This window comes from Acipenser ruthenus, chromosome 6 (assembly GCF_902713425.1).
Source record: "Acipenser ruthenus chromosome 6, fAciRut3.2 maternal haplotype, whole genome shotgun sequence".
Taxonomy (NCBI): Eukaryota; Metazoa; Chordata; class Actinopteri; order Acipenseriformes; family Acipenseridae; genus Acipenser; species Acipenser ruthenus.
The window spans coordinates 71,575,023-71,598,633 of record NC_081194.1 but is presented as its reverse complement, the minus strand read 5'-3'; the positions used below and the strand labels follow the sequence as shown (position 1 = coordinate 71,598,633).

At 38.7% G+C, this 23,611-nt stretch overlaps 1 protein-coding gene across 6 annotated transcripts in view; it reads left to right on the top strand.

Moving 5' to 3' along the window:
- LOC117411188 (intersectin-2) overlaps positions 1-23,611 on the top strand; it is a 78,559-nt gene that overhangs the window by 648 nt on the left and 54,300 nt on the right. For 5 of the 6 annotated variants that reach the window (XM_059025774.1, XM_034018459.3, XM_034018460.3 and 2 more), the window contains exon 2: positions 21,342-21,405. The exons of the other annotated variant lie outside the window; for it this stretch is intronic. In XM_059025774.1, the coding sequence (XP_058881757.1) occupies positions 21,378-21,405 (28 nt within the window). In that variant the 5' untranslated portion in view covers positions 21,342-21,377. The remainder of the gene's footprint in view (positions 1-21,341; positions 21,406-23,611) is intronic. 6 annotated transcript variants of the gene reach the window in all.

Here is a 23,611-nt window from a genome sequence, read left to right as displayed (position 1 = left end):
TAAATTACATTTATAAAGTGGAAGTGTTGTTAAATATGTATTTATATTGCTGCAATAAAGAGAGAAACAAGACACGTGATGACCTGAACAAATGGCCCTGTCAGTACTCGAGTCCAGGAAGGGTTTTATGAGCCCCAGTTTTTGATAATGTTTAAGTCACTTGACACATAAGTCTAGACTAGTGTTTCAGAAAGACTGCACACTATTACATGCTGTAATTTCCAAATATAAAACTTTTTCTAAAGTGTTGTCTGGCTTGTAGCCTATTTCTTTTTCAGGTATTGCTGTCTCACACAGTACATATTTGAAAGTAAAAGGAATTTGAAGTCTGTAGAATGAGATGCTTTTCCTTATTGTACAATTCACAAGATGTAAAGTCGACCCTAGAGATTATTTTTTGTTGGATTAATAAGGTTTTTGGTTTTATGTAATGAATTATTATTATTATTATTATTATTATTATTATTATTATTATTATTATTATTATTATTATTATTTACCAAAACCATTGTTACCTTTCCTGGTCAGATTATTGGACCATTTGTTTCATATAATCAGCACAGCATTCAATGGAAGTCAGATATCAACATTGCTTGTCGCTTTGATAAATAATTGTTTCGTGCATCAGTGAAACCTCTTGATTTTCTTGGTTTTGTATTTGTGACATTTGGGAGAAGATAAATAAATAATTAAATAGACAGATAATCCCAAAGAAAAGATAAAGTACCAATCTGCAACAATCATTGGGGACATAAATAACTCTCTGGCATTGACACTGTTGGCACAGAATGCAGTGGACTGTACCGGTACTGGCACTAGGATTTACTGGACCCTGGTGTGCAAGACTAAAGTTCGACATATTGTAATTTTTTTTTAAATACTGAATTTTTACCATTTGTTGGTTAGTATAACATCTGCCATGAAAGCAATCGCATGCCCTTAACACTGACCTATTGCCAGAGCTCTCGCTCTGCATCCCGCCTCCAGATAGACAATCTCTTAGCTCTGATTTGCGAATGTGTGTTTTGATTGACAGTCCACCAATACTACCTTGCTATGGTTTATTTTTCTAATCCCAGTAGATTAGACGGCACCTATATATTTTTACGTTTAGTCATTAAAGTGGGCTCAGAAAAAAACAGAAATGGACCCCAAAGGCTAGACCCGGATTGCAGTTGCGTCCTGATGCTGGCCCTGTACTGCACAGTGCTGTTGACACAGCAGAATTGAATAGACCACATGTTACTAATTACTGTATATCACACACCTTTGTTAGCTCTTTTGCAAGTCAAAGTGAAATGTTACACACTGTGCAGTACTTTTATGATTAAACATTAACCACTGTTGCTGCACAAAACACTGTATGAAGGCACCAGTTACACTTCTGTTTTTAAATCTGTCTTTGTCTGATTTATTATGTCACATAGGGTTTTTTGGGAGTTTTTCAAACTATGCTCTTTTATATTCAGTCACTAAGGAATCTTAATCTGCTGATACTGAAATACAGTACACAGATATTTTCTGTAGGTTTGATGGATGATTTGAAGTGCAATATATGTGTAATTGATAACAGGAATGATAATATGATTTTTTGCATTAAAAAACAAATCCTTCTAGACAAGAGGACATTGAAAAGACAAGAAGGTGAGATGTCTGGTGCTACAGTGAGAGGTGTTACAAAAATTGAAGACATACAAATCATGATACGGAACAGGGTGGACACATACAGTACTGAATGAAGGTGTGGTACGGCTTACTGCAGTGATCTGGCAGTTCCGGCAACTTTTCAAAAGAGGATTTCTATACATTTTCATTGTCATGCAGAATATTGTAACACATGTAGGAAACCAGCAGCTTTTGTCCAATTGCTAGAGAAACCTGTACAGAAAGTAAATCTTGCATACTCTATTACTGTACATACTTCAACTATTTCAAGTTGTTTTCCATTTGGAGGTTTCTGCTGTCCGCATTAAATAGCTGGCATTTTATGTTGGCATAAAAATCATGGTTGCGGTTCAATACTAAATAAAATGCTCATTGTTGTGGTGGACAAGATAAGAAAGTTATTTGGTCAGTTTCAGAATCCACTGTAGTCGGTGTTTCTTTAATGCTGTCAATGTTCTGGTTCTGTAGCTTTTAAAGCCTAGGGTAGATATTCAGTTTGTCATCTGGTGGTTAGGAAATCTAGTTATTTTCATGACCTTGAATAATAACATTATCACTTTTTTTTTTTTTTTTAGTTTGTTCAGAAAGAGACAGCAGTTTTTACTTTTTACTTTTAACCTGTAGCATACTGTTTCCTGGAAAAAGTGGAGAAGCAGAGATGATGTCCCTAAGATAATAAAAGTTAAGCATCTTGGTTATTTGTCCTTTCAAACATTTCTAAAACAAAAAAAACAGCCAAAATAAAGTTTCTTGCTGTATAATTGCTGCCCTGAAATCTAGATGGAGACCGTTGCCCTGCCGGTCTACAATAAAAATAAAAATAAAAGTGCATCCAGATTGGTCCTTCTCACAATGTTAAACAATCACCCCACTTTCTATGCAAAGTAGACCTACATCTTTTGTGTAGCCAGATAAAAAAGAACCCTTACAGGAGAAAGGTTTTTGAATAAAGTATCCATCCTTCGTGAAAAAATAGCTGTTCCATTTTTAATAGAAGTCATCCAGGAAACAAAATGGCAAAACAAACACTACAATAAGTACCTCGTTAGCGCTAAACACAGTAATTATCATAACACTGGCCAGGTTGTAACAATAAAGTTAAGTTTAATCGTATAGCCGTTTTAAAGCAGATTAGGTTAATCCATTTAGAGTCAACACTAGTGTTTTTTATGTGTATTTGACTGGTGCACAACTGTAAAAAGTGTCCCATGCTTCTACTGTATTTACTCTATAAAGTGTGCAAAACTGTCCTTTAAATTGACATTGCTTGTGGAACAGTAGGCAGGAGTGGTTGTTTCCAATTCCACCCATGAGACTTTATTATTTTATATCTATTCTGTAAATTCTTCATAATCTCACCCAGCTCCTGTATGTTTCTCATGTTTATTTTCTGGCTAAAGTACAGTATATGTTGTTTGGATTCATGTTTCGGTGAGTTGTGATTTAGGCGACTTGCAGTACATGTCAAAACACAGAAAAAATATAGGCCTCTATATGTATTGTATTTGCGTATTGTGACAAGTAAGTTGTTTATAAAACCTGTGGCTTACAGTCCTTATTGATATTTTTACTAGTAAACTATTATTATACATGTTTTCAGCTACATGATTTATCAATTGTTTGGTTTCATGTGTAGCTACAGTACACAGTTCTTGTTTTGAGCCTGGGCTACTAAGCTACAGTACAGTAGCAGCATCATATGACTTTTTTAATTTACACATGTAGTGGCTTTGATGTAACAAGAATTCAATGACATGTTGTTAGCATGACTGGTGTACTGTGATTATATGGAAATTGTACATAAGTGCGTGCTGTTTGCTTCAATTCATATTTTGTTTATTTAGCAGACGCCTTCATCCAAGGCGACTTACAGAGACTAGGGTGTGTGAACTATGCATCAGCTGCAGAGTCACTTACAATTACGTCTCACCCGAAAGACGGAGCACAAGGAGGTTAAGTGACTTGCTCAGGGTCACACAATGAGTCAGTGGCTGAGGTGGGATTTGAACCGGGGACCTCCTGGTTACAAGCCCTTTTCTTTAACCACTGGACCACATAGCCTAGTTGAGGCCAGTTGGAATGCTGTGTGCCTCTTGCTAATCAGCTTGTGGTTCAGCAGTGAAAGTGTCCACTATATTTGGAGTTTTTTTTATGCCCTGCTTTGTGGTTTGGGGACACTGCTTAGATCAGTGGTGGGCAACCTAAGCTAATCGGAGGACAGCAGGTCCAGCCCTCAAACAACTCCAAGGGTCGCATGACCCCCTTTACTGCAATTACAAGGCAAAATGATACATTTTAATTTATATTACATTATATAAACATTAAGAATGTAATAGAGGATTGAACACATCAGCACAAAAGAAAAAGCATTTAAAGTCATAAATGTACTACTTGCTTAATGTGACTTCTGTGTGATCATATTTTCCACCAGCTTTTAGAAGTTAGGAGTACTTTGCAGGCACATCGCATCTCTGCAGTGAGGTTTCCGTCTGTCAGTCTGTTGCGTTTGTTGTTTTTGATGTTTCCCATCACAGAGAATGTCTGTTTGCATGTATAGGCTGAACCAAAAAATGACAACAGCTTTGCAGCGCAAAGGTGGAGAACAGGGCCTGGAACAGTTTGCCATAGTTGGGGAATGCCCACTTTCTTCAGCTGGTTGATGACGTCTTCATCCAGTGCACACATGTGAAGGATATCCTCCTCGAAGTTTTTCTTGTCAAGACAAGCCTCTGGCACACAGTTCCACTGTTAGCAAAGTCAAATCCAAATTGTTTGTAAGCAATGACATGCATGGCTTCAGCTCATTCAGTGATGAAAACCGTAAATGTAGCATGAATTTCCTGACGCTGGCAATTAGGGTAGGTAGGATGTGATTTTTTCCCCTGCATAGCCAAGTTTAGCGTGTTGAGACCGGTGATATCAATGAGAAATGCCAAATCCAGCACCCAGTGTTCATTGCCAGGTTCACCCTGTGCATGGGAACACTAAAGAAGAAACTGGCGGATAGATGGGAGTAGTACAGTGAAACGTTCCAGTACCTTCCCCTGCTTAGCCAATGTACTTCCGCGTGTAAGATGAGGTCCCCATATTCAATATCCAGTTGATTCAGAAGTTCGAGTGGTCACGCTCGTCTAAAATTAACAACATGCACCACTTTGTCCATCACAGCTTTCAGTCTATCTCCCTTGTCTAGCTTTGCACAAAGTGCCTCCTGGTGGATTATGCAGTGCACCCTGAAAGTTAGGTACATGATATCTCAACAATGTCACAAATCGATCCATTTCTTTTTTCTCAACTATAGTTATTACCACAGCAGGGTTCGAAATTAACACCCGCCAAATGCGGGTTAATTTGGTCTGTGGCGAGTAAATTTCACATACTGATACGCCATAGTGGTGGGTACGTTTATGTACACTTAACACTTTGAATGCCAGCGGCTCTGTGCCAGTGCTGCGAATTTGTGACCGCTGTACCTTTAATAAACAGAAGCTGTTGGCTAAAACAACAAGAAACTTGAAAAAATGATGTCACCACAATAAGCACCACAACTTATGCTTTCGATTGGTCTATTATTTAATATATGCTGTAATTCAAGTTTATTTATTTATTTTTTTAAACTAATCACATATGAAAGTGATGTTGCTGACAACCAAAAAAGATAGAGAAGGAGGCGGTGCTTGCACTGTGAAGTGACTAGTTTTCCGTACAGTCCATTACATTTAGGGCTGTACTTCCTTTCTCAGCGTGATTACTTTTTACAAATAAAAATGCAACCACAGAACAGCAAAAACAGTTCAGAAAAAGTTGGTGAAAATGCTGAAAATTATTTTTGCTGATGAAAATAAGATCGCCCTGGCAGTGCTGTCTGTTTATGTCTTGAATACACTGCACTGCAGGCTGTTGGTCTTCTGTTTGCCGACCAAGATAGTGAGCCCGAAAGTTCCTCAGGACAGTTTAAATGTATTGTATGTAAGTGTAATCATATTTGTTCTACAGATCTACCAAATGAAGACATAAACAAACTCTAGGGTGTTCTAGTATTTGTTGCATTATATCTGTATGGCTTACATGCATCTATTTATCTTTTTAGGTACAGTATTCTTATTCTTTACAGCCATGTTTTCTGTTAGAACCTTTCCAATCTGTAATTTATATTCCATTCTATTTTATTATATTTTATAATAAAAGAAAATAATAATAAAGTTTAGCAAGCATTTGAATCACATTTTTTGGGGTAACTGCAGAAAATAATGATCCGACTTGTGAATAAATATTAGGCTACTGACAAACTCATACTGTCCAGTCTGTAACGTCCCAATTTTTCTGTGGAGGCTTTTTGTGTTGAAAACAAAAAATTTAAGGCCAATTAATGACTCAAATGTGTCATTGTTCGATAAACTGGTAATTTTATTCATTAATTTATTTATTTGTACTGAATGAAGTATGAATTATATTATAATAGGGGTCTCTACAACATTTAGTTTTTGGGTTGTACAGTGAAAACATTATTGTATTATATATAGGGCTTCTGATTTTCGTTTTAACCGCTATAACCCGATAAAACACCCCCAATACAAAAAAAATGTAATCGGTGGATAGCCAATAAACACCGGAAAACACAGTAAAAACTGTGGAAATGGTTAATCTATTCACGTTGACTTTACCCTTTTGTCATTAAAAAATAAAATCTACTACAAAAATAATAAATACATTTCTCAGTGCTGCTGGGCAATGTCCCGCCTTCCTGACTTGCAAATATCAATGATTCGTTCTCAATACTTTAAACCCGCCCCAACTACTGAATGACAGCACATTCCTACATTTCTATTGGAGACTCCGCTTGCGATATTTAAAACGAGATTATAATCAGGATGGAGGCTCTTTAGCAGGATTCCAAACTGTATTACAATTAAGATACGGAGGATTTAACAGAATTGTGGCAAAATGTACAAAAATGCCTACACACAAAAACCTCAGAAGAATGTGCCCCTGACCATAAGGATTTCGTTGTGGAAGACAGCAAAGTATAGAAGGTACAACTTAACTAAGTGTGCAAGCACTGTCGAGTTACATCACTATTCATATTTTGACAGAAAAAAAACCGCTCAAGCATTTTGGAAAGTAACTGAAAACACTAATTACATACAGTATATCATAAACGAAAGCCCCGAAAAAAACGATTTACATAAAACTCAATACAATTAAAATAACCCGAAAAGTTTTCGTGCTTATTTTAATGCCAGCAATGAGCCAAGATGTTTATAAATATTAGGCTATAACATGTAAGTAAGTGGCTTTAGGTGCTTTACTTACTATTACAGCAACAAGAGTCTGATTGAAAAAAATGGCTTAATAAAAAAAAAAAAAATTGTGGTAATATTTATTAATTTATTCATTTTAACAGACAGTTTAATAGAATGATCTGTGGTGTCTATTAACCGCCTTGACATTGTGACCATGTGGCAAGCTGCTAATTTAGAGCTTAGTGAGGGTTTGGTATGAAAGGGGTATATTTTAGAGTGAGAAAGTTACGACATTCTCGAATCTTGAAGTTAAAAAATAAACAGACCAAGATACTTTACCACTGTTTGAGTTAATGTAGCATTGTGAATACAAATATGTTAACTGTAAAAACAGTATGCTCAGTTATCTGCTATAGCAAAATACATATCTTTACAATAAATTGAGTGGAAAGTAAACTTTATTTACTGTACTGTAGGTCAGTGGTATTCAGTTACATTCACTGGAGGGTGACCACTTACAGTGATATGAATATATTTATCAGTGTAATGCTATTAAAACTGCATGCTATTAATCTTGATTTTATTAAAACTAATATATTAAAATGGAGATCTAAGTCCTTTCTTTTTGTCTAAAATTGACACTCGCTCACACCGTCTTTGTTTTCGAAAAATTACTGCGCAACAAGCAGGCAAGTTACGTAATGAAATCACGTCAGTCAGTGGTGGTGTCATGGCAACCCACCCATAATGATTTCCATTACACGAGAGTAGATGTTAAAACTTCATGCTGATTTGAACTCGGCTCTCGCCAAGATAAGCACCAACTAAGACGTAGCTTTACAGTAAACTAATGTGATCCATATGTGTCTCCATCCATTTACGTTTCCTTCCATATGATGATGTAGATATCCTTCTGTCTGGTGTTAATGGCTGAAGTGTAATGCTGGCTCCAGGGATCAGCTTATTTTGCCTCCCTGGCGCATCAGCACACACAACGGCTGCGATGCTGGCTCCGGGGATCAACCACAGTGCGGCCTCCCCAGCGCATCAGCATGACAACCGTCTGGATTGAGCTAAGTAGGGTACATCTCTGGGGTTATTAAGTGGGCACCTTCCATCCTCAGTGTTTCGTCGACTAGCCCACGACACCTCAAGAGGGCTCGACGGTGATTCTGGCGTCCCAGCATCACCCCCCTCCGTCCCCCACTCAACTCAGCCCAGCTTACTTACCTGTACATCAGCGTTTCTTTCTTTCTATTGTGCTTGACATCCCCAGCCAGAATCTTTCTGTCTCAACCACAGCCAGTTGCTGCTCCTCTCTGCTGCTTCAGATAAGTTCTTCACTTTGCGACGCAACTCTTGGCCACTGTTGGCCACTCTTGGCCACGTCTCTGAGAAACCGGGTTGTGGAGTGTGCCACAAATCCTCGACAACCCACTTCCACTGGGTAAACCCGAAATCTCCATCCTCGCTGTTCCGCTTCAGTGGCTAGTTGAGCATACCGCAGTTTCTTCCTCTCATACGCCTCATCTACAGCATCCTCCCATGGCACTGTTAACTCTACCAGGTGAACAAGGCGTGCTGATCCAGACCACAAGACAATATCTGGTCGAAGGTTAGTGGTGGCAATCTCAGGTGGAAAAATAAGCCGTTGACCAACATCTGCCAGCATATTCCAGTCTCTAGCAGCTTCCAGTTGTCCTGGGCGAGGATTGGTTTTAACACCTTTTCTTGGTGGTTGCTCTCCTGGGCGGAGGAATGTTGTCTTTTGTGTGTAATGTTTTGATGGAACAGGTGGCAACTTATTGGTCATGTTACGCTTGTCTTCCAATGCTAAGGCCAAACATCGCAGCACCTGGTCATGGCGCCAAGTAAACCGACCTTGGCTAAGAGCCACCTTACATCCTGTCAAAATGTGCCTTAATGTTGCAGGTGATGAACACAAAGGACATAAGGGATCCTCTCCTACCCAGAGGTTTAGGTTCTGTGGTGATGGGAGAACATCATATGTTGACCTGATGAGGAAACTGATCCTGCTCTGTTCCATTGACCATAGGTCTTGCCAGCCAATCTTGCGTTGTTCCACACTCTCCATCTCATCCATTCTCCCTGTTTGGCCTGGGAAATGGCCTTTATACACCTCATCCTCTCCTCCTGCTTTTGCACCTCGTTGACTACCAGCTTCCTCCTTTGAGCTGGGGCTGCCTTGTGCCATGTAGGAGGAGCTGAACTGAAACCAAGACCCCCTCTTCCATGCTGAACTTGCCCCATGATATCACCAATTCGAAGGGCAGCCTTTGCATCTTCCACAGCTTTCTTTGCCGCCCACTTTCTTCCAGTTTTCAACACAGGTGCTGCCTCCCTTACGCATTTATCGCGTGACTCTACTAATGTCATTTCCAGTCTGACCTTGGCGCACTTAAACTCCTCGGTTAGAGCAGAGACTGGTAGCTGCAGTATTCCTTTACCATAAAGTCCCACTCTGCTGAGGCAGCGTGGAACTCCCAACCATTTCCTGATGTATGAACTGATTAAAGCTTCCAGCTTCTCTACTGTTGTCAAAGAAACCTCGTACACAGTCAGTGGCCACAGCAACCTCGGCAGTAGACCAAACTGAAAGCACCAGAGTTTTAGTTTACCTGGTAGAGCGCAGCTGTCTATGCTCTTCAACCCTTCCACTGCTTGTTGTCTAACTTCTCCCACACGAACTGTGTCCTTTAGATCCCCGTCGTACCATCTCCCAAGACTCTTCACTGGCTTCTCAGACACTGTTGGTATTGCCTCACCATTAATGAAGAATGTTTTATCTACTACTTTGCCTTTAATTATAGAGATGCTCCTTGATTTAGTGGGCTTGAATTGCATTCGTGCCCATTCAATGTTATTGGTTAATTTGCCCAATAATTGATTAGTGCAGGCTACTGTTGTAGTCATGGTTGTCATGTCATCCATGTATGCTCGAATTGGTGGTAGTCGCATTCCAGAAGCCAAGCGCTCTCCTCCTACTACCCATTTTGATGCCCTAATGATTACTTCCATTGCCATGGTAAATGCCAGTGGAGAAATGGTGCATCCTGCCATTATTCCAACCTCTAGGCATTGCCATGTAGTGCTGAATTCTGAAGTTGAAAAACTGAATTGCAAATCTCCAAAATAGGCTTTCACTAAATTTGTTATTGTCATCGGTACACTGAAAAAATCAAATGCTGCCCAAAGTAGTTCATGTGGCACTGAACCACATGCAACAGCTAAATCCAGGAATGTCACATGGAGCTCCTTCCTCTCCTTTTTAGCTGATTGAATTTGTTGCCAGATCACATTGATGTGTTCTAAGCAACCTGGGAAACCTGGAATGCCCGCTTTTTGTATTGAAGTGTCAATGAAGCAGTTCTTTAATAGGTAAGCTGACAATCTCTGAGCAATAATGCCGAAGAAAATCTTGCCTTCTACGTTTAATAGGGAAATGGGACGAAACTGACTGATGCTTGTAGAATCTTTTTCTTTAGGTATAAAGACTCCACCTGCTCGGCGCCATGCTCTTGGTACTACCTGTTTTTCCCATGCCACTTTCATCAATTTCCACAGAATTCGTAGAACTCCTGAAGCACTCTTGTACACTCTGTACGGAACTCCATTAGGCCCTGGAGATGATGAAGCCGTTGCTTTTTTCACAGCTTGCTCTATTTCTTTCCACTTAGGTGCACAGTCCTCCATTTGGTATTCTGGTGGATTGATAGGTGGGATGTCTGACGGAATTGACATAGGCTCCTGCCTTTTTGAATCTGTATGTGTTTCCTCCAAATATCTCTCCAGCTCAACCTTCGATGCTTTTAGTGTGCCATTCTTCTCACTGGTGAATAACTTCTTTACAAATTTGAATGAGTCTTTATAAAAGTTAGCTCTCGCACGCTCCTTTTTTTTGTAGCGTTTCCGTAGGCGCTCAGCTCTGCGCAATGTTGCAAGCTTATCTTTTATGACCCTTTGTAAGAGATTGAGTCCCTCCTTCTGACTTTGTTCTGCTCTTCTCCATTGGTTCCTCAGCTGTCTCCTTTCTCTAACTAAGCGTTCAATCTCCTGCTGTCGTCTAGACTTTCCAGGAATAGTTTGTACTTTTTCCTTCCTTTTTTCAACTCCAAATCTCTCGCTTCCATATGTGTAGATGATGTCCCCAAATTTATCCAGCTTCTTTTCAACTGTTCCACTTAATCTTTCCAATGCAACGCAGAGATCTGTGTTTACTGTGTCCCATGCAGTTTTCTCACAAGCTCTTGGCCATTTAACTCCAGGCTTGTGACCGTTGAGGTTCTTTTCTCTCTTATGCTGGTTTGTCTGACCGGGTTCACAAGGATCATTAGGTTCATCACTAACTGTGTCCATGCAAGTCCTCCTCACATCTATGACAGGGGTGCTGATATCCTGCGAACTGTGGTTTGCTTCCTGTCGCTGGATTTAATTCGACTGACTTGACTGACTTCGTAAGAAGTACTGATAAATGCGAGGCCCTTGTCCCTTCTCCCTCAAGCATTTCATTCTCCCTTGATGAATCTTCAAACCCCTGACCGTTGTCGCCTTGCTCCAGCCGCAGACACAAACCTGGAGTTCCATGTCTTTGTTAACTGCAGATCTTGAACTAGTCTTTTGTGAAGTACTCTCCATACCGTTCCTAAGTCGTTAACCGTGTTGTCCAACGTTGAGTCATCTTCCGCCCCCGCTCTCGCAGACTCTAGGGGTATTTTTCTCTAATTTCTTAGAAGCCTTGGGCGGGTGTCTCCAGCATCCTGTAAACACAGAGCTGGATACTGCCGACAAGGGTAGCTAACCCTTACCAGCCCCAATGGGGTCTCTTTCCTCCAGTCAGCTGTCTCTCCAGGCTGTCACAAGGTCTTTCCCTTGTTGCCAGCTGCACTATTCACAGCAGTCACTGGACGTATCCAGATCTTCAAAGTATATTAACAAACGTTATTAATAATTTAAGTTAATGTATTCAAATTCAGTTCAGGTTTGTCAATATAATATTACAGATAATAACCGAGTTATGCGTATAAACATATACACACGCGCATATCTATGGTTTAATATATAATTACATGGATGAATATTTAAAAAATGCATAATTGCACAGTAGTGACGTCAAAAAGTGATAATTCCGCTCGAGGAAAATATACTTGAACTTCGACCCATTTGACTCCTCGGGACCATCACTTTCACTTCAAACACAAAATGTCTCGTTTTCAATCACACGACAATACCCACGGTACAAAATGTTCATTAATGATCAACAAAATGAGAATACGTTAAAAAAATAATAATAATAATGAAAAATTGTAAAGCTGGTACATTTGTATCTCAGAGAAACTGGAGAGGTACGGGAATTTAAAACAAGGTAAAGGCAGTCATCCAAATAAAGCTGAAGCACTAACGGATAACAACGTAGAACAGCACTGAAACATTATGTTTAAAAAACAAAAAACAAACAAATAAAAAAAAAAAACCCTGTACTGCTGAACCTCGTCTTCTTTAATATTACCATCACAAGGGTATCCATGTATTATAAAAAATAATAGATGGGCCTGTTCAGTGAGTTATAGGAAAATTCCATCTTGGGTATCTGTGACCGTTTGTAAATGACTCTACCTAAATCGTTACTTGGACTGGAAAGGAGGGCTGTAGTGGAAAATGAATATCAAACTGCACCTGAAGTGCAGGGAAAGTTTTTCCTCTCTCGTTGAAATCATTTGAATACTGTTTATATACTAGAACTTTGATCTGTAGTTTTCCAGACACGTGTGTGTTTATTTATTTATTTTTTCACAATGCTGACACCTGAGTTGCTGAGTTTTTAAAGCTACTATATCTATTTACCTCAAGCATTCGGTAGGTCTTCCAACTGTATAAATGTTTGAAAACGTGTACACTAACAGCAGTAAACTAAACGTTACCATTCACTGGTGCTACAGATGTAGTATTTCAATACTTTAACTCCATCTGTAGTTAAATGCTACTGAACCATGTTTATAATACAGCTCCCTGGCTCAATTACAGTGACATTATATATGAGTAACTTAAAATGCTTGCTGCACTATACACTAAAAATATAATACAGATACTATTGTTTATATATTGCCCTCTCCAAAAACACACTGTTGAGATTGAAAACAAATAAAAAATGCATTTCAAACCATGTTTCATTTTATTCCTGTACTTCAAGTAAGGCTTGTGTTAGGTACAGTAATGCCTGAGGAACACAATATTCATGTACCGTCCAGAAAATATCTGCACAAATTATGAGGCTCTGGAGAAAAGTATTCACCGTTCAGCAGAATCGAGGATTTACAAAAGCAGATATATTTAGCATTCCCCAGAGAGAATGGCTCTGAGCTATAAACCTGATCCTGTGAAATGTTTTGCATGACCACAAAGCTGTAGTGTCTTTCTTGAATCTCTATTTTCTAAATGTTGACCTGACCTTTGTTACATTATACTCGACTCCTATGAACAGTGTGCTAAAGCATGTTATACTGTACATTGTTTTATACTGTTATGCACTTTAATGTAGCAACAATACGCATGCTTGAAATAGTCAAACTATCCTGTGGTACTGTGCCTGCTGTTGTGACCGCTGATAAATCCCTGTTTGTAATACGATTACATTCAGATGGTCCCATGGAGTTCATTATAAGCAGGGTATTAAACAGCTTTTGAACACTGCTTGCTTTCAGAATCTGGCACAGCACTGAGCCTGTCTCCAGTTTGGTGGGTGGGGGGGGGTTTCTAAATGCTGTACATGACAGATTGGGAATATGGCTCTAAAAATAACAAATTCGGCAGTAGAAGGGGCACACATTTATGTATAATTTACTTCCAGCATTGGGGTAAAAAGACCCTGTCTCCAGCGATAACTTACTGTTTGATGTCGTAGTGTTGACGATTAACTGTTGATAAGAGAGATCAAAGGGACACAGTGGGGAAACAGAGGTAGTTTCAGTTTGTGCCTGGGGGTCCTCGCCTCACTTGTATATTTTTTACCTGATAACGCTTTTGAAACCTAAGTATTAGTTTATTTCTATCAAATTGGAAATTATGTTGTAAGAAGTAATTTTGTGTGTGTGGTGTGTTTTTTTTTTTTTTTTTGGTTCCTTTGCTTTTGAGATGGAAGCCTTTAGGCTATCTTGAATGACATGCACCATTGGATGTAATTATTACAATTGCTTACAGTAAATACTGCAAGTCTGCTAAATGACACATACTTTCCAGTACTGTAGGTGTTTACTCTCCTTGAAAAAAAAGGCCATGTTCCTGTAATTTTACAATATTATGTGTACGGTAGTTAAAACGTTTACAGTATAGCGTTATGCAACTCTGTTTAGATGTGAAGTTGCAGGGATATCAAAGAGCAAGATATTGCACATAGTTTGCATTAATAATAGATCAGCTGGCTTCATGTCCTCTAAATTGTATTGTTTGCTATTGTTTATAGATTGACTTGTAGTCCTCATACCAAAAATCCTATGTGATTCAGTTGCTTTCTGTCGTGTCGTTTTTACTTCCTCTTTTGTTTCTTAACTTCTGACAATTTGTTTCCTTCCGCACTATTTCATCAGAAGGGAAATTACGCTATTGAAGAACAACTGATTTTTTAAACCATCAAGCAATTCTCAACATCTTTCATGTTAAGTCAGTCATTGAGGAAGGTAGAATAGTGTCCTACTGTACAGTAAGACCATTTATTTTAAAAGGAAGATGCCTGATAAAACCCTCAAATCAAACATTCCTGGAAATTGCAACCAGTGAAACAAAGTAAGTTGAATGAATTGTCTTTCCAAAGTATTCTCCTCACCCAGAAGCAGGGGGTTCCACCTGTCATCAGTACAACGCAGTACACTGTGTGGAACACGAGCAGCTGTCCTTCAGGTACACTGCCTCCCCTCTACCTTAGCTGGTCTTGAAAAATAAGTATGCTGACATTCATGGGGTTTCCATGCAGGTCAATTTACACGTGAAATGGCGAGGCTCGTGCACGTTTGGGAAATCAGGTTTGTGGCCGAAAAAAACGACAAAATAGAGGGATTAGGGTAAATGGAGCAGTTCACCTTAATGCTAATGCGGGCGGTCTGTCATGTTGTATATATCTTGTGTGTTTACAGTTCTGTAAAAAAACCACTTGCCACGAACTGCGTTATGCATTTGGTATAGTATTAAAGCAGCTGTTTGAGAATACCCTTGCTGTAAAAACTACGCTAAAGTTAAACACGAAGAGCAAATGAGCTGCTTAACTGAATTAATTCCCATCCTTTTTTTGATCCCAGCTATGGCCAAAGACAACGCGCGTCTGCCCTCCACGTTAATAAGTATAGTTTGTGAACTGGATGTCATAAGCCAGCTCGATCGCAACAACATCCAAGTTGTTGATGCCCTCTCAGAACTGACCAAATAAAATTGCAAGTTAATGTTTGTGTTTTTATTTGTTTGCATCAGTAATATTTAACACAGCAGTAAATCCAACACAACTTAAAAGAAAGGAGAGCATCTCTGACAGCACGAACCAACTCAAATTGAAAAACAATTTGGTCAAGCGCAGTAAAGCACATTATTAACCAAGCAGGCACAGGGTGTTTTGCTTTATTGCAGCAGCTTAGATTCACTCGTGTACCAGTTCTCTGCGCATGGAAACCACATTTTCACAAAATGTCACTAGTAATCTTCAAAAACAGCACGAGTACTTTACGCATAGTTAATTTACATATCAACCCCCACCTTTCCCATTCATTTGCATGACGTCGGGTGAAAAGCCCGGTTTACTCGAGTAAAATAAACTGAGCGAATGGAAATCCAAAAAAGCATTTTACACGAGACATTTTTCTCGTGTAAATGTCTTGAGTTAAAAAAAAAAAACTTGAATGGAAACCCCATGATTTTTGGTAAATAGCTGGCTGTGTAAAGTGGCAAGGAAAGAAATGTAATGAATTCTCACTTTGCTCTTTTCTCCTGGGGATGATTGACTGCTCTGTTTTGCACAATGAGGACAGAACGATCTGAGATATTAGATCAATGTAAGTTTAGACTGCACTGCTTTTTAAGATGCCTGTCACAGCTGAGATTGTAATGCTGAACCTTCAATTAGTAGACTGTATCTTACAATGTCAGCACTGTAAAGTATGTGTAAGGCAGCAGTGGTATCAAAGCTGACTGTCCAATGAACATTAAGACTTCAGTCCTTGTCTGCTACCAGAGCTGTACATAAATAGACAATAATGATTCCACAGTGGCAAAGACAAGGGGAAACGACACAGTAACACCTTATTGCTTTAACTGTATAATAATCTAGATTCTCAAAGAATATACTGTTTTAGAATCAAAAGGCTTTTGAGTTAAATGAAGTGGGTTAAATAAGAAATTGTGCTGTTTCAGTTAAGAATCCTGTCTCCCAGCCTGGTGGATATTACCTACTGTAGGCATCTGCTATGCCATCCTGTCTGAGTGAGGTTTGTCTTTTCTTAGCTGCTCCACATAAGGAAAGTCTAATGGGCTGTTTTGTTTTTGAAAGAGCAAGGTGAGTGGGAGTGGGGCTGCTTTGACTGCTGCATTAGGTTGCAGTGACTGCAGGTAGCAGGCTTTCTGTATCAGTTCAGTGTGATTATTTTACCTGCCCACTAGCTTGTTTGTAATGCAGGCACAACGAATGCTACATTTTAGCAAAAATTCAACCCACAGTAAGGAGGGATTTTGTGGTATATTTTCTTATTCTAAGAATATCCAAGTAAGATGTTTTAGGTATATGAAAGAAGATTATATTTATTTCTTGCTTCGAAGCTTTTAAAAAAAAAAATACATATTGTAATCTTGTATGTGCTGAAAAATGCCTCATTGCCTTGTGTTTTGATTAGAGAATACAAGTACAGTACATGTCAAATTTCTTCACCCAATTACTTTTGAATGCTTTATAAAAATTAATTCATTAGGTGGTGGTCACGTTCTCTACATGTATTAATGATTAAAATGTTTTTTTCTTGATTTGTGTGCCATTTGTTATAAATAAATCAGTGTCTACTGATCAGCAAGGCTCCACGTTTAAATAGAGCCAAATTATTAGCTACTGTAGACAATTGCATTTGATTTCTTATGTAACTAATAATTACTGCCCTCCTTTGGTGTATTGCAGCTGTGGATCTTAACAAAGGAGAGAAACGTGTATATTGGGACACAATTTCTGTTTCTAAATTATAGAGGAAACACAAAAGTACAACTGCCATGTAGTTTTGTTCTGCCTTATACTTGTTAAATTTGCAGATGACACAAAATTGGAGAAGTGGCAAACAGTGTTGCAGCAGCAAAGGTCATTCAAAATGATGTAGACAGCATCCAGAACTGGGCAGACACATGGCATTTTATATAGAAAAGTGTAAGGTACTGCATGCTGGCAATAAAAATGTCCATTATAAATACCATATGGGAGATACTGAACTTGAAGGAGTCCATGAAAACGATCTAGGAGTTTATGTTGACTCAGAAATGTCTTCATCTAGACAATGTGGAGAAGCTATAAAAAAGCCAACAAAATGCTTGGATATATAGTGAAAAGTGAATTTAAATCAAGGGAAGTAATGTTAAAACTTTACAATACATTAGTAAGACCTCATCTAGAATATTGTGTTCAGTTCTGGCCACCTTGCTACAAAAAGGATATTGCTGTTGTAGAAAGAGTGCAAAGAAGAGTGACCAAAGTTATCCCAGGTTTAAAAGGCATGTCATATGCAGACAGGCTAAAAGAATTTAATCTGTTCAGTCTTGAACAAAGAAGACTACGCGGCAATCTGATTCAAGCATTTAAAATTCTAAAAGGTATTGACAATGTCGACCCACGGGACTTTTTCAACCTGAAAAAAGAAACAAGGGGTCACAAATGGAGATTAGATAAATGGGCATTTAGAACAGAAAATAGGAGGCACTTTTTTAGACAGAGAATTGTGGGAGTCTGGAACCAACTCCCCAGTAATGTTGAAGCTGACACCCTGGGATCCTTCAAGAAGCTGCTTGATGAGATTCTGGGATCAATAAGCTACTAACAACCAAACGAGCAAGATGGGCCGACTGGCCTCCTCTCATTTGTAACCTTTCGTATGTTCTTATATACTGTAGCTACTACCTGTGTTCTGAGTTCAAACAAGAACAGTCACCCTGAAAACATGTAAATCATATCCTGCCCCCCTTGACCCTCTGTATCTTCTATAGACTATAAAGTATCCTGTTTGACCCAGTATCACAACAGTGATGCAGATGATTAGGAAGAACCAGTTCTGAAGAAGTCATTGAAAACTTTGAAACACAGTACTGAAGCTGTCCTCCTATTTCTTCAATCTCCTAAACTTTAGATCTAACTATAGCATATGTAAGAAATGGCAGTGCACTTAAGATTTAACAAATTATTTCATAGCTTTGTGAAATTACACAAGCAAGTTAAGCATGCACTATCTGGTATGGAAGAAAAAAATGTAGGCCTAACCAGTGTATCATGCTTAAGGCACGACCTCCAATAATCAGGGAATATGGTCAAGACAGATGGGTGAAGGGAGGGAGATGTTCTGTAGTGCGCTGTTCTTTGTCAAAATCAAAGAACACAGTATAATGAGAAGGGACTATTTTGGGCTGTGTCCAAAACTGAAGAGCAGACAGATGGGCAGAGTTCATTGATGCTATCAACTGGAGATTGCAGGGGATGAAAGAACAGTATTACCTGGCTCTGCGACAGCATCTGCCATTTACAGTGTTGGACCAGTTATTAAGTTTTGTTTTGTTGTGCGATATTGCATCTTCAATGAAGAGAGAGAGAGAGATTGCTGACTGCAGTGCAAACCATTTTTGTATCAGTAAAAAGCTAAAAGATAACCATAAAGAATCATTTCAAAATGATTATTAATATATTGTACATTACAAATTATTGCTAAAAGTTACTTAAGAATTGTTAGTCCTGTTTATGTAATTCAGTCTTAGAGTTGGTGTCATGAGTGAAAAACAAACTGTACAGTACTGTATTGTGTATATTGTAATACATATACAACGCCTTCATCATAAATTGCACTTCACATTAAAACCATAAAGAATAAAACAATGTGGAACACATTAAAACCCTTTGCAGTCAGAACCTCACCAAGTACAGTAGTTATCTTTTCACCTGTGACCACCCTTTTGTCAACTACAATTACACTATCCAGAGTAAAGAGGTCTCTCTGCCTAGCAATTGCTGGACATTGTATTCTCTGGCAATTGTCTGTTTAATTAATAGAATGAATTGCATTGATAATACTGTACATGTAGCTGAGTATACTGTATATTGTGTCCGTATAATGCATGGTGAATGGAGAGGGGACTTGGGAAACAGAGTCAGCGCAAAAGAGGTTTACTGTATTTATTGTCCAGGATTTTTCTGTAGCTGCAGATAAACTGTTTTACAATAGATTTTCTTTTTTTTGTATTACCTTTTCGCTGTACAGTACCTAGTGTGTAAAGTTTCATATTACATATATCTTATTGTTACAGTTTAATTTAATATATTTGCAGGAGCAATCAATATGAAGTTATTACAGTACCTATAAGACCCCTGGGCACATTTAAACCAATTATCCAATCTACATACAGTAATTAATGGTTTTAGATGTGACTACAACTGTAGAAGAGTGCAAACTGGACACACTTGAGGTGATGTAAGGATATACACAAAGTGATTTGCGGGTGCTAAGCCCCCATAATGCTGCAGTAAATTGTGTTTAGCAGCTGTAAAGTCTGATCTTACTGGCCTCTAAAAATACAGTGTATGTAAAGAATACTGCTCACCTGGCGTTCTGCACCCGCTATCAAATTTGCACTTTGCCATCATTAATCCATTAAAATTATATTGAAGTGCATTCAAATGAAGAAAAGAGCACAGAATTGGGTGGGATCTGGATACTAAGTGGGTGCAAACCATTGTAGAAGCGAGTGATTAAGAGCTGTATAAAAGCACACACTTGCAGAGATCTATCATTGGCTTCAGTATGGCTGCTGTGGTACACTTCCTGATGTGGCGACACTTTGTTCTTGTTGAGGAGAGACAGGAACACGTTCGGAGGAGGGCAAGATGAAGAAGACCCTGCATATTCAATTGCTGGGTCACTTTGTTTGGGATGTCGGAGGATGCAGTGGCAAAGCGCTATCGTCTTACTCTGCAGGTCATCCTTGACCTCATAGCTGAATTTGAGGGATGAGCTATACCCCAGCGTCAATCTAGGGACCGCTGTCCCTGCACATGTGAAAGTGCTGTATTCCCTGCACTACTTAGCCTCTGGTTCCTTTCAGACCACAGTTGGAATGTCTGGAGGGATAACCCAATCCACCTTTTCCAGAGTGCTAGGCACATTTCTGGATGTCATGCTAAAAATGGCAGGCCAATACATAGAATTTTCTAAGGATACTAGCATAACTGATGTTGGCTAAGGCTTTTCCAAACAACTCTATTTCATGCTGAGTGACCTCAGCCATAAGGACTCTCGGCACTTTTTCTTTTCCGTGTGCCAAGAGGATTTTGCTACCCTTTCTCTGACATTTATTTGTGCTTGTATTTTCATGCTCCACAAATGTCACACAGGGACTACTGCTGTCTGTACTGCTAACTCTGCAAGTGCGGCCGCTAAATAGACCTATGTGCTCATTTAGACCCTCATTTTCATAATTGTGGATCATTATTTGTGCGTGTTGAATAATCTCCATTGCTCTTAAGCTTACATAGGGTGCAGTGCAAAGTAATTGCCTGGCTGCAATGCAATTTGAATTTTGCATCTTCAATTATTTGCACTGTGCCTATGCTTGCATCACCCCCATAATGAGCTAAACAGAAACAACAATAGATTGTGTATTGTAGGCTACTACAGTAAGTGTTTGTTAAATCAGTTTTTTTAAGGATTTTACATTATATTGCCTCACACTATCTTTTTAATTGAACATTCATTATTTAACTGTTGTTTACTGTATTTAGACCAGCAGTTAATTTCTATTTTGCATTTTATACCCCATTTAACTCCTAACCCAACCAGTTATTGATTGATTGATTGTTTATAGCCCCTCCCCTGTTTGCACACATTATTATTGTGACTATACAAGCATATGGCTGACCAGCAGGTCCTGCAGTGCTGGAGCACAGACTGTGCCCTGTTACTGTGTAAGAATGTGCTAATAGGTCCAGGCTGCTCCGCCTAGCCAGTGAGCGTTTCTTATTCTGTGTGTGTGTGGTGGTTTCAGCTTGTTCAGCTCACGCTGAAGCACCACATTCGTTGCTGTTGGAAGTGTGCTGAACTGGAAGGAGAGGCGGGGGGAGGGTGGTTGACGTTTCCCCTACTCAGCGGGGCACTAAGCCACACTCTGCCCTCCTTACATTATTAATGGGGGCGTGTTTTTATGTTGCAGATGGCTGAGAGCTAGCCAGGCGCAGTCAGGACCAGGATGGCTCAGTTTTCCACAGCCATGAATGGTAAGCAGATTGTTTGGTTTCAAGTAATTGGTGAGGTGGGGTGTTTTGTATTGTGTTGTGTGCATTCTGTTTGTGTGATTTGGAATACTGCTGTGCACACAAAATAAAGCAAAAAAACCTCCCTGGGATATAACCCTTTTGCAAAGCTAATACTGAGTTTGTCTCTTGCTAGCAGCAACTGTGTGTACTGCAGCCTGATTTTCTCAACACTGTATTTGCACTAACCATTTACTGTAATTTCTCATTTAGATTCGGGCAAATGCTGAATAATTAAAAATTCAATTTGGATATCAGTTATGGTCCGATTCATGATTTTAGAAGATTGTTTACTGGATACAAGTGACAAGGAGTAAACTGAAGACCCTGTGTCATTAACTTATCAGTTTAATTTACTCAGCTCTTGGACAGCAGTGTGCTGCGAAGATACTATTTTAGGAATCACTGAATTTATTATGACCGTCATCTAGATTAAATCGGTTTAGCGGTGGCTGTACACTACCAAATCCTATTTGATCAAGACCTGACCAGGTTCACAGCTTGTTGTTGTTGTTGTTGTTATTATTATTATTATTATTATTATTATTATTATTATTATTATTATTAGTAGTAGTCGTAGTAGTAGTAGTTGTAGTAGCGGAAGTAGTGTTAACAGTATTATTACTGTCCTTATTTATTTTTATTGTTCATACAGTTAATTGAATCCAAGGAAATCAAGGCTGTATAAGAGTACCAGAAGCAGCACTTCAGTACTTGTTAGTACCCAGCACTCTGGAGTTTCTTTTTTCTTCTCATGCAACTTGAATAGATAATGTTGTTCATTTTTCTTAGTTGCATTGCAATTGCTCGGCATTGTGTTTAATTAATCACTCATCTTATTGTTAATATGTAAAATCTACTGTGTCTCTGCATAAATATATTGATCACATTTAAGTTACATGTCAATATGAGTATTAGTAATTTTACAAGGTAAAACTACAATAATTAAGCCATAAAGAGAGCTTACAAATCTGAATTTGCAAATCTGCCACATTTACATCTTCTACATTTGTTAATTTCAACACATCATTTTGGCCAACAACTACATATTTTCAGTGTTATGGAAACTCCTCTTGCAAAATCTAACAGCAGCCTTCACTTTGACCTGTGACCTAAGATGACCGCCACAACTTTCTGAGTTACACAAGGTCTTAATCAGTGTCACAGTCTCTGTTTTAAACAGTTACTGTCACCGTAACTGTTTAATGTAGTGACTTCATATTTGCAGGGTTAGAAAAACCATCTACGCTCAGTCTGTGGTGACTGTGGGATTTCTTTAAATTCCATTACTGATGTTGTCCAGTAAAAATGAAACCTGTCACTGACACATTGTTATTAACTTCTTCTTTGGGGACCTTTTTGCATTTCCATAACCCACATATTTAATCTTTCAAAACAACATTCAGGAAGTGCCTGTTAAAAAAATAAAAAAATAAATAAATAATAATACAAAAAAATAAAACATGTGACTCTGCATTGAGCATTAATCATGTTAGTATGCTTATCAACCATAAAAACCAAACCCATCCCTTTACAATATTGGGTATTGCTACTGTACTGGCAAGTTAATCAGGCTAAAACTGCAGGTGTGGTGGCTTCCCTGATTTACTGTGCTATTTAGGGTTTAGATACCTGTAGTGTCCCGGGGCAGGTGGCACTTTACAACATAATCCTGTTAAATTCCATTAGCAGCCAGTACTTGTTTTACATTGATAGAAGCAGCTGCTTGAGTCTTTATACAGTAATGCTGATTCAGAAGATTGAAATGATCGTTTAAGAAAAGCCACTAAATCCAGTGCTGCAGTGTACAGCTCCACAACCAGGTTCAATTTTACGAAAAACTGCTCATGGCAATCGTACAGACCACACTCTTAGATACTGTTTTCACATTTGACACACAGCTACTGTATATATTTTATGATTCCACTACACATATTTCTGCATATACATTACACCTAGTTGTTCTATTCTTTTCTTGGAGATGCTTTGTTTTTCTTGTTTTGTGACTGTGCTATGTGACTAGTCTTTGTATTCTGCCTAGTGAGTACAGGGTGTATACTGTGACACACATATTTCTGTTATTAAATCAGTCATTTTAACCACTGCTGTTCTCCTGCAGTCACGAAACAAAACCAAATGCAGAAATGCGCAACAAAATAGTACAAAATCA